This window comes from Caretta caretta, chromosome 1 (genome assembly GCF_965140235.1).
Source record: "Caretta caretta isolate rCarCar2 chromosome 1, rCarCar1.hap1, whole genome shotgun sequence".
Classification (NCBI taxonomy): Eukaryota; Metazoa; Chordata; order Testudines; family Cheloniidae; genus Caretta; species Caretta caretta.
The window spans coordinates 12,796,647-12,815,765 of NC_134206.1; the positions used below are offsets into that span (position 1 = coordinate 12,796,647).

General features: G+C 57.1%; 1 protein-coding gene across 2 annotated transcripts in view; it reads right to left on the minus strand.

Moving 5' to 3' along the window:
- Positions 1 to 886: 886 nt before the first annotated feature.
- The window catches only part of RELT (RELT TNF receptor), an 84,510-nt gene continuing 66,277 nt past the window's right edge, over positions 887 to 19,119 (minus strand). Inside the window, exons 7-11 of one of the 2 annotated variants that reach the window (XM_048839492.2) lie at positions 14,316 to 14,396; positions 13,844 to 13,925; positions 12,804 to 13,043; positions 11,192 to 11,372; positions 887 to 3,830 (exon numbers count right to left, since the gene is read on the minus strand). In XM_048839492.2, coding sequence (XP_048695449.1) covers positions 3,819 to 3,830; positions 11,192 to 11,372; positions 12,804 to 13,043; positions 13,844 to 13,925; positions 14,316 to 14,396 — 596 coding nt within the window. In that variant the 3' untranslated portion in view covers positions 887 to 3,818. Of the gene's footprint in view, positions 3,831 to 11,191; positions 11,373 to 12,803; positions 13,047 to 13,843; positions 13,926 to 14,315; positions 14,397 to 19,119 lie in introns of both variants that reach the window. The other variant, XM_048839482.2, reaches the window with a different exon arrangement.

Sequence of the window (19,119 nt, forward strand, 5' to 3'; positions counted from 1 at the left end):
ACTCAAGAGGGCAATACGATTAGCCTCATTGTACAGCTGGGCAACTGAGGCAGAGGCCCTGACCCTCAAAGGTACTTAGGGGTCTCTGCTGCACAGTGCAATTCTCAGGCCTGAGCTAGAGCCCCAGGCTCCCTGGCTGATGCCTGGGGAGAGTGAGGTGCTGGAGCAGTCTCAGAAGTGAGCAAGCAGCTGCGTACAGCCACCAGGAGTGAAATGCCAAGGAAAGAGGTAGGGCCTAGGCCCCGATCTTCAGTTATTTATGGTTCTCAGCTGGGAACCCCTTCTGGAAGAAGGTGCCTAAGCCATGTCCGCTTCATCTTGTTCTTAAATCAGGCAGCCCAGGGACTGGAGCCCAGGTCTCTCACAACTTAGGGGACTGCCCTAATGACCTAGGCACACACACACCCACCCGGCTCACCTCTAGCTGCCTTTTGTATGTCTCTCAGCATGCCTGGTAAGCTGGGCGTGGGCTCACCGCCTGTGGGAATCCTGAGCGACGGCTCCAAGCAGCTCATTAGCTGGAGGGCAGCGTCAGCCCTTGAGGTAGCTTTGCACATACTGACCGATGCAAACGTAGGCACCTCTACGGTTACGTGGCAGCTGCATGATGGTTTTGAGAAGGTCAGTGGCACCCGCCCATTAGGTTAAGCACCTACGTCCCTTTCTAAGTGACTTTCCCATGGTCACAGAGGAGGGTTGTGGCAGAGCAGGGACTTGAATGCAGGCCTCCCAAGTCCTAGGCTGGTGCCCTCCCCCCCCCCCAGCCCATCCTTCCTCTCAACGCAAGCAAATGGTGCAGCAGTGCCCGTGAAACACGCCCGCTTCCCCAAACGCAGGCCGAGAAGAAAGAGGCTCGACCAACAAACCAACCCCCTAACGCCCCACCTTCACTTGACATTGGATTTATTTAGTTATTGACTTACAGAAATAAACCAGGCTAAAAACAAATGATGGCTTTAAAAAACCACATTATCTTCAATAAATAAAAGGCACGGGCCCAGCCGGGGACGCTGCCAGCTGCAAGGGGGGGGGGGGTGTGTGCTTGTACAAATGTGGTTAAAAAGCAGGTCCCCGCACCGCCCTCATAAATAACAGAGCATGTGATGTACAAAACAGATCAACGGAGCGACTGACCATACATAACAGAACTAACCCTACTGTAAACAATGGGATAACACCCCAGGAGGGCTGGGCAAGGGATGCCAGCCCAGGGGCCACATGCTGGGCTAGGACAGAGCTGCTGGCCCCAAATCTTACATCATGTCTAGCACATGACAGTAGCGCTGCAACATGCATACCTAAGCTTCCCCCCACCCGAGAGGAGGCGGCTCATCAGCCTCGGTTACCTGATCGATTATCATTGGAAAGCCAGAGGGGCTCCCCCGCCTCGTTTTTGAAGGGCTCAGTCCTGGAGTTTCTGACCTGCTGAGAATTATGGGCCGGTCTTGCTAATGCAACACTGCACTTTGCTAGAGTGATGGGCCAACGTGCCGCACGCCTGGCAGCGATGCCGCCGTGTTATCAGGGCCAGGCCTGGAAGATGCTGTTGGAGTTTGTGATCCCAGGGTGGGTTTGCTGGGTAAGTGCCCCCAAGTGAGTATTAGTCATTGCTCACAGGATGGGCCCTGCAATAATGCCCGGTCATAGAGGAGCTCTGAATGGGATCTAAGTGAGATGGAGTGAAAAGGCAGCAGCCCCCTGGGAGATCCTGCATGATGCCCTCTCCGACGCGGGGAGCCATTGCTGTGTGAGAACAAAGCAAGTGGGGTCAGCCCCAGGGTTCTTGGTGGCCAGGAGGCCCCTTGGGCAGGGAGCCCTGAGGAGAGTCAAGAGGCTTCACAGATGCTTAAGCCAGACGGCTCATTAATCTGATTGCCTGTAGATCCCAGGCCATCAGAACAAGTGGGTGAAATTCCCGTCCAGTGGGCAAGGATGGACGCCACTAAAGGGCAGGCTGGGAAAACTCACCCATCCCTTTTTCTAAAGGGGGTGGTGGATTGCCCTAGGGCAGCGTAGGCAGAATGGCCAGCCCTTTCATGGACACCAGGGGGAGCCCGCAAGCCCTGCTCTCTCTCGATCACCATTAAGTTTCTTTAAATCGGGGCAGTCATTCTTAACAGCAACGATTTCCCTTCTTTAGAGGGGTAACTGCCCCCAGCAGAACATTGTCCTCAACTGAGGGAGCCACTGCTCTCCCATGACACGGACGAGGCTCTAAGAAAAATACTTCACTGGAAAGTAACCCTGAGCTAAGAGTTTGAAGGGGAGGGGGAGGAATTCCCCACAGCCTCATGTACAGTGTTAGCATCCAGAGCAGGGACCTGGCTGGGGCCTGAATCAGCTTCCACCACAGCAGCAAACACAAAGTCAGCCACTGACTTGAGTAAGCTGTGGCAGCCTCTTAGTGCTGGGCAGCAGGCAGAACCCAGCCCCAGACACTGACCATCCTGTCACAACCCAGCCACAGAGCTCTTCCCGCGAATGGCAAAGATCCACAATTAACCACCAAAGCAGAGAATCCCTGAGCTTCTGAACCAGTAAGTGCAGCTTCCTGCTTGACAAGCTGACCCCACACAAACAAAAATACAGACCGTCTGTCTGAGGCAGGGTTAGGCACCGCTCAGCTCAGTGGAGCCTGGTCCCTGCTTCCCTCGCGGGCAGGAACAACGGAGGAAACGTGCCTTGTTTGGATTCCTCCCCTGCAGCTTTTGTGCGTCTCTTGGAAGCACCATTAGCAACTACAATGCCACTCGCCCTCTTAGGGGGAGATGGGAGCACCATGGCCAACTGCACACATTCAAAAGATCACGAGAGGGGCTTAAAAATTATGATTTTGGGGGTGGGGGAGCCTAAAATTTGGGTTCATTTTATGTCATTTCTGGTTTCTGAATCATGGGGGTCATGTTTTCAAGCTTTTTCCTGCAACCATGTGAACTAGAAATTTAGGGCAAGGTGAGCAAGGGGGATTAATGAAAGCTGAGAGTGTCTTCCAATCACATGGATCCAGGAGCTGGGGCTTTAAGAAAAACACCAGATGTGGCAAGAGATGATAAAATTACACTGCGAGAGCTGTGCCATTACTGGCCCAATGCAATCACCACGGGGACATGAAAGTAGACAGAGCTTTGGTCACATTAGGCTGGGCTGACTCCAGCCAGAGAGTTTCACAAGTCCCTTTGTTCGTGAAGGGAGAAAGAGAAAGCCAAACTCGCCATCCCCATGGCTAGCTGCCAACCCCAGACACCACACTGCACTGCTCCGTTCTCCTTCATCCTGGAGCCCCTGGGAGGTAGGAACATGCTCCAGTCCAACAACAAGCTGCCTCTCTCTCTCTCTCTCCCCTAGGCCCGAGTTTAAAAACACTGCTCTCTGCTGGAACAACAGCCCCTATGATCTAAAGAAGGTAGCATGTTTTTTCCAGTTGGGCAGCTAAGTATCCCCCATCCCACCCATAGGTGCTAGAACTAGGGGTGCTGCCGTGCCCCCTGGTTTGAAGTGAGGTTTACAGTTTGGTTCAATGGCTCTGACACCCCCCACTATATGAATTGTTCCAGCACCCCAAGCCCCCTTCCCCTCCCCCCCCCCAAGTCCTTCCCCAAAAGAAAAATGCTTTGGGATGCTGGGCGTGTCCTTCGGCTCCTCCCTGCCAGCCCGGGCCTGCGCCTTGCCATTCTCCGGGGTGGTGGAGCTCTCCCGAGGGGAAAATGAGTGTCACGCTTCTCCTTCAGCAGCGCCCAGGGTGTGCGTTTTGTGGGTGGACTGTTCAACCAGAAGCCTCCAAGTGAGCCGCTTCTCAGGTCTCCTGGTGCACGAGGGAGTCAGATGATCACCTGCAGTGGGAGGCAAGAGAAGAGACGTGTGACCAACACACAGCCTCTGGGGCGGCAGCCAGCCCAGAGGACTAGGGTGAGCTTGGCAAAATGCTGACAGAGCTGGGGCCTGGAGTGAGAGGAACTCCTGGGTCCCATCCCCAGCCCTGCCACTGGCTCACAGTAGGACCTGGATCAAGTTGCTTAGGGCTTGTCTATACTGGGACACCCAGCTGTATTAATCCAAAATAATTTAAAGTGGATTAGTTAAAACAAAAAAACCTTGCTCAGAATTAAAGTAGCATTAATTTAGTTAACTAAACCAAATTAAGGCCACTGTAATCCATTTTGAATGTTAATTCAGATTAACTGTCCTGTGTGTCGACAAGCCCTCAGTGTGTCCATGCCTCAGTTTCCCCAACTGTAAAGTGGGGCTAAGCCTACTTTTCCACCTCACGGACGTGTTGGGAGATTTAGCAAGAGCTTTGGGGAACCATGCAAGGGAACAGGTGAGTTAAGGATGGCCTTATAACAGGCTGGTTGGGGAAGCCTTGGTGCTGGGTTTGCTACAACGCCCCATCCCTTCAGCCTTGCATCTAATTGGAAGGTGCTTGAAGGGTGAGGGCAGGTTACGGTCTAGAAAGCGCTCCCTGGCAATGCTGCCCTGGAAGATAATGGCTACAAGTCTCCAGGGGGTAATACAGCTCCAGCCCCGTAGCACGCCACACACACGCCAGTGTACACACACACACACACACAACTTATCCATACCCAGCCCCACCTCGAGGGTGAAGAGCCACTGGCAGCTGGTGCTTGACACCCAAGTCTTTCCTCTTCTATGGGAACAGAAATTTGGCCTGAGGACATGCCGCCCCCTCGACCAAGAGAACGTTAGACTCTGCGCAGTGGGGACAGGATCTGGGTTTAAAAGGTCTCAAGGACCTCCCCTACAGAGTAAACCCAACAGCATCACGTTAGCTGCTTCACGAGGGCCTGAGTCAGCCAGCGCTCTGCTGGGCTGGGAATTCACGATTCCATGGAATCCGGGGGTTTTCAACCGGCTGATACTTAGGAGCCCAAGCCACCCCCTCCCTTATCAGTGTGAGCTTTGAGCGTCTGACCAGGGGGTGTCCCCATACGTCAAAACTCAATCACTACAAGACGATACACAAAAACAGGTGGCAGGGACTGCAGTAGAATGATCAACAGATGGACAATCTGCACCTGGAGTTACACAACGCCCTCCCTCCCCCCCGCCTTGGGCAGCCAGCTCCCTGAAGGGCACCCCTTGCTGGGCAGCTCTTCTTGCCAGATCTACCACCACAGGAGTGCTAGCATGATTAAAAGCTTCACACTTCCTTGGAAACCCCCCCCTCCACTCATGCATTGGGATTATTGATAACACAGCCCCTCTTAGGAGCGCCTCTCCTGCCAAGGGACCGGCTCTGGTCCGAAGAGCTTTCAGTCTGAAGCCGTACTGTTCTCAAAGACATCAGGGTGCATGGAGGTTCAGATAATCAAGGAAACTGCTGAGACCATAAAGCAGCAGGGCAGGTCAATGGGTTCAGGTTTTTAGGGAAAATGGCTCAAATGGCCTGGTTTGGCCAAGGGTTTCGCTTTGGGTCATGGACCAGGCAGGGCCTTCTCTCCCAGCACCTGTTTTTTTGCTGCCATAGTTAGGAAGGGTGAGTATTTGTAGTGGGGTAGGATCTAGGAATCCTGGACAGAACAGAACAGAACAGAGAGACCCCCAAGTCTACGTAATGCTGAAGGGTAGCGTTGACCAAGTACGATTTGAATCTCTGATTTCAGGGTAAGAAGCCTCAGCATTGGCCTCTAGCAGCCTGCTGAGACAGAGAAGGGCTTCGCTGTTAGAAGGGAGGGTGATGGATGACTTAATTTGCCAAGACGTCCCCACCCCAAAAAGCTATGCAAGCCGCACAGCTGGACTCACCACCCACATTAAGAGAAAGCCTCGCACCTCAAGTGGACAGATCATCTAATATCAGGGGCAAGGGATTCTGCCTAAAAGTGGGAGGGCCACAAGACCTCGCCCCCTTCATGGCCCTGCCCCCCTCTTCCTCGCCCCCAGTGCCAGGGCCTTGGCAGGGAAGAGGAGAGGCAGGGGTCCGAGGCTGTGGTGAAAAGTGGACTGGCCAGGCCCATCCACTTTCAAAAAGTGGGAGGGCCATGCCCCACCCCCACCCCTCTGTTCCAGCACCCATGCTGAGAGCCCAGGTTCACAGAGGCCAGTGGGGTTAGACCCAGAACAGCTGCCCAGGGCCAAGTCAGCAGACACCGTCCCCGTGACAGCATAGACCCTACACGCTCCGCAGCTGTTCTGTGGTGCTACAAGGGGCTGTCTGCACTGGGCACCACGCTCCAGCACGGCTTGGTCTGGTCTGATGTAGATAAAGAGACACTAGAAATCCCTCTCCAGCCCTTCTGCATCACAGAGCAACCAAACGGGGTGCAAAGTCTCCTTGCCTCCCTGTGGCTGTGCTGGACAAGGGTCACAGGGCCAGTATACCTGCCCCTGCATGCCTGGCCATATGAGAGACTCTGGAGCCCCATGGAGGACCATTGCTGCAGTCTGAGGGAGGAGATGCATCCCTCCCCTCCCTTTGGGCTCCACGGCGGTGGGATAATTAGGATGTTGTGTCTGTCGACGCAGGCCTGGCTCCTGCACTCTGTTCTGGGGGCTAGAGTGGGCAAGTGGCTCAAGCGAGGAACAGAAAGGCAGCCCAGCTCTGCCTTTGGGGGAGCAATTTCACTGCCTCCCCCGCTGGCACTACAAGCTCTGACTCATGCAGGGCTGGGGGACTGGGGCTATTTCTCAGCCAGAGGCTGATGCAATAATCAGCTTTGGACTGAGCTATTTGTGTTATTTGTCTGAAATCGATCACAACAGAAAACCCCAACCAGGCCAAGCCAATTCCCCTCTGCTTGGAGAGAGGGATCCTTAATTGCAGCACAGGAAGTGTGTGTGTGTTTTCTGCAAAAGCTCCTAAGTCACTTGGGCCATAGTCCCATTGGAAGCCAAGGGAACCAGTGCTCCTTAATCACTTAGACTCACCAGAAAATCCCACCCTCTGTTTCAGAACACTTCCATCAAAGCGCAGCCTAAGTCAGTCTGGCAGAGCCAGGCACAGAACCCAGGAGTCCTCCTTCCCTTCCCCCTGCTCCGACCACTGGAGGGCATTCCTTTAGTTGACCCACAAAAGCAGTGATGTATTACTCTGGGGTTATTGCTGCCTCTCACTCATGCCAGGCAATGGGAAGTCAAACCAACAAGGAGGTGGAGACTCAGGACCGTGTGTAGGTGTTGATGGCAACATCGTCTCCCACTCACAGAATTGCCACCCTTTCGGAGATGCGCTGCCAGGGCCTCACCCCATCCAGCGTCAAGGCGCAGGGTTTGGAGAGTCCAGCTGAACCCTTCTAGCCAGCAGGGCTGGAGGTGACCCGAGATGCAAGCTGGGCTTCAGTTTGCTGCCCTGGGAAATCTCAGGCTGGAGCCGACAGACCATAGGACAGGTGCGTAGGAGGGATCAGTCGGTCCTGCAGGATTCCAGGGCAAGTGACCATTTCACACGGCTGCTGCTGCTCTGGAGGTGCCTTGCGGGGTCAGCCACGTTCTTCTGCGAGGAAGGACTAATGAGCCCGCAGGAACCAGAGAGGCCCACGACACGACGCAGACAAACCCTGTCCTAGCCTCTGATAGAGCTGTTCCCTCTTTGAAACCTGCTGCCTACCCTTCACCGTGACACTGCTGCACCCTATGGGGTGCCCTGCGAAGCAGAGAGAGCCCTGCTGAGCCGAGCTCTCCCAGACCAGCTGGCTCGGAGCTGAACCCGAACAGTCCCTCGGAGCTGCCCCTAACCCTCTGCACCCCGTGGCAGCAAATCCAAAGGGCTCTGTTACCTTCGGAGAACAAGGTTACGCTTGCCAAGGCTTATGACCTAGGGGCTGTCCTGAAACAAACTGCTGATGTGCCAGGTGTTCACACCTGTGTATCTTCCCTTTCAGCACTGCCCACTGCTTTGGCAGGTCCTTTGCTGGTGCAGTTACGTGTAATTCAGCGACTGGCCAGCAGGGGGAACCGGCGGCCCAGGCACCTATACCGGGCAGAACAAACCATGCCCGTTCCAACTCGCTCGGTCTCCATTAAGGGACAAGTGCCAGCAAACACCCCTGACATGGCAGCCCGTCTGCCCCCAGGAGGCTGTTTCTGCATGTTCACGCTCCCTAGCTCCCCGGCCATCGCAAGGCAGGCTCCAGGCAGCGGGGCTCGGCGGTCTGTGGCTGCGAGAATGCCAGCAGCCTGCCATGGCACAGCATCCCTGCTCCCCGCCCCCCGAGCAGCAGTGTCATGGCCAGGATGGAGAAGTGGGGCAATGGGGATGGTTTCTCTCTGGGAAGGAGGTGGGGTCTGGGGAGCAGCTGCAGAGGAGTTCGCCCGCCCGCTCTGAAGCGTCACCCCACACTCTGCAGCCCCGTATTACTTTACACCTCCTGACTCGCCTGCAGTGACCGCGACAGCTGCCCAGCCCCATGCTGCAGAGCCCAGAGGAGCGTCCCAATGCCGAGGGCGCTTACTGAAATCTGAATACTTCACGGTAGCTCTGCGGGCTCACAGCCCTCCCTGGGACACAGCCCTGCTCTGTTGCTCACCTGGACCGATCCCAGTCACAAATTCCCTGTGCTGTAGCGCTGGGGATAGGATCTGTGCACATACACGGTCGCCCAGCCCCGGCTCCCCCTAGCCGCTGCCCACCATCTTGGGGAGAGAGATGTGCCGCGAGAGTTCCCACAAGACCACAGCCCCACTGTCAACGACCATCAAGGGCAGGAAACACAACGTCCTGAAAACAAGCCCGGTCACCCAGCCGCGGGCATAAGAGACTCCCAGGTAAACAGCCCTGTGCGGCTCGGGCCTCAGAGCCGAAGATGATCCCAGCTCTGCACTGCCATAACACCACCGCAGATCCCATCGCTGTGGGTCAGGGCACCCCCCTGCCTTGGCCAGCGGCTGCTTTTCTAATGTAGGAAGCACCACAATTAAAATGTGCCATGAGGCTCCCATACAGACTGGGTGTGACGCTGCGGCTGCACATGGTCGATGCTGGAGAGCAGCCCATTTGCCAGCACTCCCTGCTGGGTCTGTCTGTACAGCCAAAAGCCCGGAAATCGGGGATAAAGTCCTAATAGGACTAAACTACCGGGGGTCTGTTGCTTTTCAGATCCAGAATTCAGTGTCCTCAAAATATTCCAGCATGTGGCAGCTGAGAGGCCGAGGACACGCTGCAGGCTGGGAAAAGGGGAGGTCACTGATTTGAGGTACACTCAGAATCTACCCACAGTCGCTGGCTGTTTCTAGGAGGGTGGTGCGGCAGGGGGTAGTTAGGGGTCAGCACCACAGGTGCCGACTTTCTTCTGCCCAGGTGGATGCTCTGCCCTGAGGTCCTACCCCCATTCCACTCCTTCCCCCAAGGTCCCCCCCTTCCCCCGCCTCTTCCTGCCCCACCTCTGCCTCTCCCCCCACCCCTGCTCTGCCCCCTCTCCCCCAAGTGGGCTCTGTCTCCTCCCCGCAGCACCTCCTGCCTGCTGCCAAACAGCTGATTGGCGGGTGGCTGGTGAGCACCCACAGTGTTGGCCCCTATGGTCAGCTTTAGGCCCCAGAGTTAGCGCCCCGTTAAGGCAGTTCCTGGTGCTGGGGTTTCTGACGCGGCCGGCTCACTAAAACCACGCTGCCCTGCTTCACGTTGGGCACGACCCCTTGGCAGCCAGAGCTAGAAGCTTGTGGCCTGGTGCTCAGAGGTGTGGAGCACCCACAGCTCCTATTGACTTGGGTAAGAGCTGGGGAGGAGGATGGGGGGGGGGGCTTGGCACCGTCCAGGGCAGCGGTTGCTTGTACGTAAACGGTAGGCGTGAAGTCTGCAGAAAGCGGTGGCTCTTCTAGAGAAGGGGTAGCATACGGCAGCCGCATCCAAAGCCCAGCCAGCTGGCTCGGGGGCACTGCTGCCTGACAGCTGCTTTACGTGCAGCGAGCCTGGTGACTCTTTCCGGGGCCCAGAGGACAGGTGTCCACGGCCCCCAACGCTCTCCTCCACCTGGCAATGTCAGCAGAGAGGCCCCAGGCCAGAGGAGCCGTCTCGTTCCTCCTGACTCAGCAGCGTTCTGACCGGGAGAAGGAGGTTCGGGTCCTCGGGCCTCTGGCTACTGCCCAGCTGGCTTATGCTGGGGATTTAAACTGGACGGCGCAGCGTGTGCGTATGATCCCAGGAGAAGCCGACAGACGCCCAGCTCTGGAATTCAGCAGCTTGTCCAGGCCACGCTGAGAGACAGATTTCCTTACGGCCGATCCCCAGCCAGCTGGCTGACAACGCAGAGCTCCCTGAGACGGGGAAGGGAGGCTAGCTGTGCCTCAGAGCCACCCAGGGGATCACAGAGAGCCCAGCTATCGCCTCCGGGCAGGGGCACAGTTCATACACGCTGGGGACAGGAAGCTCCTAGAGCAGGGGCGGGCAAACTTTTTGGCCTGCGGGCCACATCGGGTTTCGGAAATTGTATGGTGGGCGGGTCAGGGGAGGCTGTGCCAGGCTGCGCCCCCGCCCCCGATCCACCCTCCCCCCACCCCCCGACATCCCCGTCCCCGGGACTCCTGCCCCATCCAACCCCCTCTGTTCCCTGACGGCCCCCCCAGGACCCCTGCCCCATCCACCCCCACCCCTCCCACTCCCTGTCCCCTGAAACTGCCCCCCCACTGCCCCATCCACCCCCCCCACACTCCCTGCCCCCTGACCGCCCTGGAACTGCCCCCCCCCCACTGCCCCATCCAACCCCACTCCTTCCTGACTGGCCCCCCAGGACCCCCGCCCCCCAACCACCACCCAAACTCCCCTGCCCTCTATCCACCCCCCCGGCTCCCCGCCCCCTCCCCGCGCAGCACAGAGCACTCGGGGTGCTATGCCGTGCCGGGGAGCGCCGTAAATCGCTCTCCGTAACGGCTCCCAGCAGCACATTCCTACGCGGAGTATGGTGCGCTGAGGCTGCGGGGGAGGGAGAACAGCGGGGGAGGGGCCGGGGGCTAGCCGGCCGGGCAGGAGGGGCCCGCGGGCCGGATGGGGCCCGCGGGCTGCAGTTTGCCCACCTCTGTCCTAGAGCATCGTTCCCTCCCTGCCACTGAAACCCAGGTCCAGGGTTTAGCTCATCTCCAGCCTTGCTTTCCAAGCCAAAGCTTTGGGGAGCCTGTTGGGAGGTGGCTGATTCTAGCGGGAAGAGGAGAGGGGAGTAAAAGCTGGACCAGAGTCCTCAGCCTGCGGGGGCTGGAACCCCTGTTGTTCAGGAGCCCCTCCCCGGCCCACCCCATGCACGCTCACCTCTTGTTGGCTGTCGGCCGTTTTCAGCCATTTCGACCTGGCTCCGGTGCCCACCAGGGGTTTCTGCTCGGCGGGGAGGCCGCTGCGGGGGGAGTCAGCCGGCTCAGCCCCACTGCACTCCGAGATGGTTTTCACTTCTGGAGGGTTGGGCTTCTGCTCGGGGATGCGAGCCACTCGGAACCTGCAGACACAGCAGCGCATGGGTCAGAGACACTATGGCGGGGCATGGGGACGACCAGCTGCCCTGGGGGCATGAGCAGCCCAGCCAGCATTACCCCCATGTGCGGAACAGCCGGCAGGGCTCGACTTTGCACAGAGCCAGCTGCCTGAGTGTCGTGCATCTCCCCGTCTGGCCTTACAAAGGCCGGTATTTGCCCCATTACACAGATGGGGAAACTGAGGCACACAGAGACTAAGCAGCCTGCCCAAAGTCACACAGCGATGGGTAAGGCGATGATTGTGTCACGGCTATTTTTAGTAAAAGTCACAGACAGGTCGCAGGCAAGGAAAAATTCATGGAAGCTGTGACCTGTCCCTGACTTTTACTAAAAATATCCACGACAAAAAGGGGGGAGGGGGGGCTGGGAGCTCCTGGGTCCCCCTCCGCTGGCAGCTCCGAGCGTGGGCATCCCCCCAGCTGCCCGCAGAGCTTCCATCCTCTGGGGCGGCAGGGGTATGCTGCCACTTCCTGCCTCCCCAGGCGGCAGGAGATCCTGCAGGTCCCAGCCGGCGCTGGCTGAAGTCACGGAGGTCTTTGGAAGTTATGGATTCCGTGACCTTGGGGACTACATCGCAGCCTTGGCGATGAGTGGCAGAGCTGGAGGCCTGGCTCCTAGGCCCCGTCTCTAGTCGGATGATCACACTGCATCGTCTGGGTTCAATATGAAGTGTTTGTGCATCTCGGCTAGCCCTCCATACCCAGCCCACATTAAACCCCAGCCGGGGTAGATCCCGGAGATGCCTAAACAAGTGACCCCACCTTGGCACCCTGCAGATAGTCTCCCTGGGCACCAAGAGGGGGCAGTGTGCCATGCCCAGTCTATGGCTCTGCTTGGGGAGGCCTGTTCTGTATGTAATATGGGGCATCTGGATGGCTTGTTGGCAGCGGGGACTGAACCCAGGATTTAAAGCCATGAGCCTCCACGGCCTGGGCTAGAAGACCCAGCTCTTAGCAGGCTCAAACTCTGATGTGGTCCAGCCACTAGAGCGGGGAGGAGAGCCCACCGGGTAAGGCCCTGCCCAGCCGTACATGGGACCCAGCTATGCGAGAAGCCCTCTCGGAGCAGAGCCATTCCAGGCCTGGTGGCATCGAGGGCTCGGGCAGGGGCTGCTGCCTCTGGGACTGGCTCTCTGCAGCGGGCTGGGGATCATTAGGGGAAGGCTCCGTTTAACAGGGCCTGCCAGACAGCGGGGTTGAGATGAACAACAGGGTGCTGAGAGCTGCAGCAAGTGACCCATGCCTTGCAGTGTCCCCCTGCGCGCTCCTAGAGGTGGGCCCGAGCTGTGATGGGGGGCTGCAGGCCCAGGCCTTGGGGCAGGCCCAGCTCCACTCCTGACGGCTCTGTGTGTGACAGGCAACGACCCCCCGGCCCCTGCCCAGAGTCCCGCTCACCTGCCCACGGAGAGGATGGTGATCTCTCCCGGCCGGCTGGCCTTGCCGCCCGGCTTGGGGGTGACGCTGGCAGGAGCGGGGATGATGGCGGCCGCGGCTTCCGGAGAGAGCAGCACCTCCGGCCACTTCTTCTGGCAGCAGCGGGTGCAGCTGGGGCCAGAGCGAGTGGCCAGGCCCTGCACCGTGTGCAGGTGATGCTGGTGCCGGCAGATGTGGGGGATGTGCGGTAGGAAGTGCAGCCTGCTGGGGAGAGACACAGTCAGGAGGGAAGGAGGGGGTGTGAGTGAAGCCCTGGTTAAAGTCTCCCTGCGAGGACGGGGCGGGGGGGGAGGCCAGGCCCTGGCCCAGGGGAGATACAGGTCATGCACATCACAGCCCCGATCACCTAGCACACCCCCTCCAGCATCCCCACCACCAGAGCGGCCTGGGACGCCGACTACTCTGTACCTGCTGGCGAACACCAACACCCAGCCGCTCACCTGCACCTCCCCCCGGTGCCGTAGGGTTTAACCTGAGCGCAGCTAAGCTGGATCAGTGGGCGGAGTGACTGGCTGTATCCTTCCCCCGGCAGCCAGCTCCTGGATGTTTCCTAGAGCTGCCCGCCCTGCGCAGCGACCAAGGGGTCAGCCTGGCTCACTCCCACGTACAGTAAGTGCGGTGGGTCCTTTGGTCACATGGTGGCAGTGTTGGTTTCCCAAGGGGTTACGGCACAGCGTTTGCATCAAGCCCCGCTACAGCCCCGCTGAGTCCGGCAGGGGTTTGTCTTGGGACCCAGGGAGTTGGGTTTGGTCTGGGCTGCAAGACGGAGCCGTATCGGGACGTGGGCGCGTATGATTCCTTGTTGTCCTGGGGCTTCCTACAGGGAGACCCTTTGGGAAAAGGAGCGGTGCCAGGCCTGCCCCTCTGATGCCAGCAGCAGCCCTGGATTTTCCACACCCTGAACAGACTCCCAGCCTTCCCTGCTCAGGCAGGCCCATCTCCACTGAACAGCCGCAAACGAAGCCAGCATCAGCAAGGGGCTGCCGGCCCAAGGCCCTTACCTGTTAGCAGGCTTGTGGGTGGTCTGCACCAGCTGCTTGCTGTGGTACTCCTTCAGCAGCTCCTCCAGGGCCGCAGCGTTCTCTGTGCGAAGAAATTCAACATGGTCAATGAAGACAGATGCAAAGGGAGACACAAGACCAGCTGTTCAGCCATGGGTCAGCTCAGGGACAGAGTTAGACCGTCACAGGCCTGGCCCTACTTGTTCAAAGGTTGGGCTATGCAGGTTCACATCTGTGGCCCAGTTAGGGTCCGGGTGTTGAAAGACCTGTGCCCTTTGGTGTGCTGGCTAAGGAAACAGGGGACAGCACTCAGGTGCTGGAGTTGTACAGAGGAGCCTCTCTGGAAATCAAAGTCACTGGCCAGCACCGATGCAGCGCTCAGCAATGAAAGCCACATGTTCGGTCTCTCCCCTGAGTGTAACATGCAGTCACACGGGTCAGAGATCCCTGCCTCCCTTGGTACTGTACTGACCTTTCTTCTCCGTGATCAGCTGCACAAGGATCCCGATGGTATCTTGGTTGGCATCGTCTATTCTGTACGCTGAGTTATTACCTGGAGGGGGAAACCTGGGTATTAAAACCTGCTGCCATTCTCCAGGCACAGTAACACAGCGGCTCAGCACCTCACCCACGTCAGATGATTAAGCCTCATGGTGATACACGGACAGGCAAGGGGTGTGCCCATTTTACAGATGGGGAAATGGAAACGAAAGGACTCCCTCAAACTCAGTCAGTGGCCTGGCCAGACAGAACCCAGGCACCCTGGCTCTCAGTCCAATGCCCTAAGCACCCTCCCCTTGCAGACCTATGAAAAAAAAAAAAAGTTACATTTTCCCTGATGTGACATTTAGAGCCCTTCCCCGCAAGTCACAGAGTATTTTTAAATGCTTCTCTACCACACAAGTCAGCTGGTGTCCGGCTGGGAGTCTGCCAGTCCTTTTATTATATAGGAGTTCTATCACAATATGGTCTAGACAATACTTAGTCCTGCCATGAGTGCAGGGAACTGGACTAGATGACCTCTCGATGTCCTTAGAGGCCCCAGAGCCAGCTCTGTTATGCGAGGTGCTGTATACACACTCAAATCTGCTAGCCTGAAGAGCTCACAGTCTAAGCAGACAAGACAAAGGGGGCATTATGCCTATTTTACAGATGGGAAACAGAGGCACAGAGGAAATAAGGGACTTGCCCAAGATCAAGGAGACAAAGCTGGGAACTGAACTCGGATCGTCTGCATCCCAGAGCCTTAGCCACGAGCACAGACTCCCTTTAGTCCAGGACAGCCAGCCAAGCTGTCCCATTTCATTGCTCTCCAGCTCGTGCTGCCTTAGAGCAGGTGGCCTTTCCCGTACATTTAACGGGTCATTGGGGCAAATGGCCTGACCCAAAATCCCAGATCCACGCGTGATTCTGAGCCCCAACCAGGCGGCATGAGCTTGGTTCAGATCCTTAGGGCCATTCATTCTGCCAGCATTGCCAAGCTCTTCGCTCGCAGGCCCTGTCTCTTTCTAGGGTAGACATTCCTCTGGGCACTCCACCCCTTCCGGCCTTTCCCATGACCCTCAGATATTTTGAATACCAACACCACTACACCCGGTGGCCAGGAGATGACACTGCTGTCCCAGCCCAGCCCATGCAATCTGGGTTGTGTGGAGACAGCTGCGCCTTCATTCCCCCTTAGCACAGGGGGCTGAGGTTGCAGGCGATTGCTGACTAATGCAGCTGCAGCCCAGATGGCAAGGGGAGCTGCAGTCACAGCTCATAAAGCATCGCCTTGGGCCAGCGTCTGATCTCACACCAGAGAGGTGGCAAGTGACAATTAGCAAAAAATCCAGCTAGGCCTCCCAAAGCCAGTGGTGAGGTCTTAGGAGGGTGATGCCCTGGACTCTGAGCTAGTGCGATATGTCCTTGCAGGAGGCAAAGCAAATAGCGCTATCTGTCCAATACCCTGCTGTGCCAAGGATTGGCGACTGCTGGCTCCAGCAACAACCGACCTGTGGTTAGTTACCAGGCTCGCTGCAGGCATCCCTGGGAGCAATTCTCTGGCCTGGGCTGTGCCAGAGGCCAGACTAGATGATCACGATGGTCCCCTCTGGCCATAGAGTCAAGGACTCAAACTTGCAGAACACTTTACAGAGAGCAGATGGGGAAACAGACACAGAGAGAGGAAAGATTGAGTCCCAGTCAGTGCACCAGACCACACTGCCACCCCCTAGGGCATGCCCAGGAGCCAGCTGGCTCCTGCTCCCATTCAGCAATATGGGAAGAGCAGGATGGTCACAACCCCCGGGTGACCCCAGGTTGGGAATCCCCTGCCAGGAACCATTCCATACAGATCCTTCCCTGACTCCTCTTCCCTGGGCGCATCAGAGGTAATGTTAGGCCGTCATCAGAGACGAGATCATAAAATCATAGAAGATTAGGGTTGGAAGAGACCCCAGGAGGTCATCTGGTCCAACCCCCTGCTCAAAGCAGGACCAACACCAACTAAATCGTCCCAGCCAGGGCTCTGTCAAGCCAGGCCTTAAAAACCTCTAAGGATGGAGATTCCACCACCTCCCTAGGTAACCCATTCCAGTGCTTCACCACCCCACTAGTGAAATAGTGTTTCCCAATATCCAACCTAAACCTCCCCCACAGCAACTTGAGACCATTGCTCCTTGTTCTGTCATCTGCCACCACTGAGAACAGCCGAGCTCCATCCTCTTTGGAACCCCTCTTCAGGTAGTTGAAGGCTGCTATCAAATCCCCCTCACTCTTCTCTTCTGCAGACTAAACAAGCCCAGTTCCCTCAGCCTCTCCTCGTAAGTCATGTGCCCCAGCCCCCTGAACGGGTACCCAGTTCCACCTCCATCAGGTACCTGTGCCAGCTGTTCTCTCTTATCATGAGCCCAGCAGCCCTGCTGCTCTCCTCTAACCAAATCTCATGGCAGTGCCCGTCCTGAGGGGCTCAGCGAGTCTGACACCAGGGAGGAGCCCGGCCAAGCCCCTTGCAAAGCAGGTGGGCAGTGTCTGTGGCTGACGGTGCGGCCTGGTGGATGGGATGCTGGACAGGCGGCTGGCCACTGATGCACTGAGTCTCCTTAGGCTCGGGTGCCTCAGTTTCCCTAGCTGTACCATGGGTAGAATAGCACGTGAGATGACAAGCGCGTTATGTGCCCTGTATTATAATTAAGGATACGGTTTTGTCACGGATATCTGTAGTAAAAAAAGTCATGGACAGGTCGTGGGCAATAAACAAAAATTCATGGAAGCCTATGACCTGTCCCTGACTTTCGCTAAAAATATCCATGACAGAGGCCAAGGCGGGTTCAGCACCCACTGCTGCTGGGGCTCCCAGGTCCCCCACCACTGTGGTGCATAGGAGCTCTGGGGTCCCCCTGCCCGGGGGGCTGGGCTGCGGCGGGGTCCCATAGCCCCAGGGGCAGTGCTGGGCAGCTGCAGGGGGTCCCCCCTAACACAGCGGGGCAGCTGATGGGTCCCCCTACCAAGGCAGGGGCTGGGAACTGCGGGGACAGGGCTGGCTGGGAGCTCCAGCCCCAGAGCAGAAAATGTCAGAGATCAATGGAAGTCACGGATTCCGTGACCTAATCATTGCCTTAGTTAGAACGATTCTTTCGTTAAAAAGCCTGAGAAGACAATCCTGAGAAGCCCCAGCCCTCTCAGATACTCCCTGGTCACTTAACTGTAGCTAACACTGATCCAGAAACTAGGTCAGCCCCAGCCCCCTTCTCATGCCCGACTTTTCTACACAGCAAACACTGGCGCTGCAGACATCAGGGACCGCGAGCCCCCGTAGCCATGGCGACGGCAGCTGGGGCTGGGCGCTTCAGGGTTATTTAACGTTCATTCAGCTCAGAAAACAAACAGGGGAGGCGCGCTGCAGGGCAATCACCGAGGGCCGCGGCGGGCAGGCCAACAGCACGCCAGGCTGCCCTGCAGGGCTCGCGCTCAGAGCCAGGAGGCGTGCTGGACAGGTGTTGGTTATCGCCGTGGTTCTAGAGGGGTTTTGTGTTGCTTGGGAGTTCGAGTGAGGAATCAGGGTTTAGAGATGAGTCTATTTCTGAGGGATCTGGAGAGGGTGGAAGCCCAGGTCGGGGGCTGGGGGGTAACACAGATGAAGGCACAGAGACAAATAGGAGAAGGCAAATGAAGAGGGTGCTTGGTCTTGCCATCTGTCAGTGTGTGTTGTGTAGGGGAACGGGGGGGGGGGGTGGAAGAGGGATGCTGTTGTGCTTTGTTCATAGCCTAAGGGAGATGTAGCAGCTGCATAGAAATCACTCGCGGTGCCAACTCTCACATTTTAAGCACAAGTCTCACAATATTTGCCGTTTTCTTCTTAAAACTCCAGCCCCCGGAGTCATGTGATTACAACCGAATCTCAGGTTTTCACGTACAGAGTCCGTAGGCCTCACTGCTGCAGAACAGAGCCTGAAAACGTGACCCCGTAAAGGCTCAAAACCCAGAAACTCAAACAGACCCCCAGGTATGTTTAAGTCTCGTGATAAAGCAGCCATTTTCCTGGTTTTTTGGAGCCTGACTCAGGAATTGTGAATGCACGGGGGCAGCAGGCTCCGTTTTAATCAACTCCAAGCTTCCCTCGCTCCAGTTATGAGCCCCACACATCTGCATCACACAGTTTTATCTGGAGGATTCCCCTGCACTTCTGCAGGGGAATTTAAGAGAAATGAACGCATGCCCCCATCATGGGCTCTATGTAACAAAGAGGGTGGGCTCGACGCATGGAACAGGTCCAGAGCCCATTGCCTGAAAAAGCGAGGTCAAAGAACGTTCCCACAGCTCCTATCTGGCCCAGGAACTAATGACAGAAGGGCAAAGCGAAGACCCAGACTTCACCACAGCTCAGGACTATCCCATGCCAGGATTTTGATTCAGATCCCAAAGTGGTTCACAAGCTCCACATATACAGTATTGCAGAAACGCAGCCACCTCTGGGATGGAAGGTACCAGCCAACTTGCACACAGCAAAGCATGCCAAAGTGGGGTGGGGCAGGGGAGTATTTTGCCCTGTTGTGTCTTGCCCATGAACGCTGTTCTCAAAAGCACCATGGCATTTCTATTGACCACACAGAAAAGGGGATTCCAGTTTTAAGTCGTCCCTAGAGAATTTCCCACACAGCAACCCTCAGCCACCTGGGTGAGATAAAACACTGGCTCACACTTGCCAAGTTCTGACCCGTGGACTCTGGGGGTGCCAAACCAGAGGATTAGGGATCTAAGCCATCCCCAGGCGCTACTAACCAGACTCAAAATGG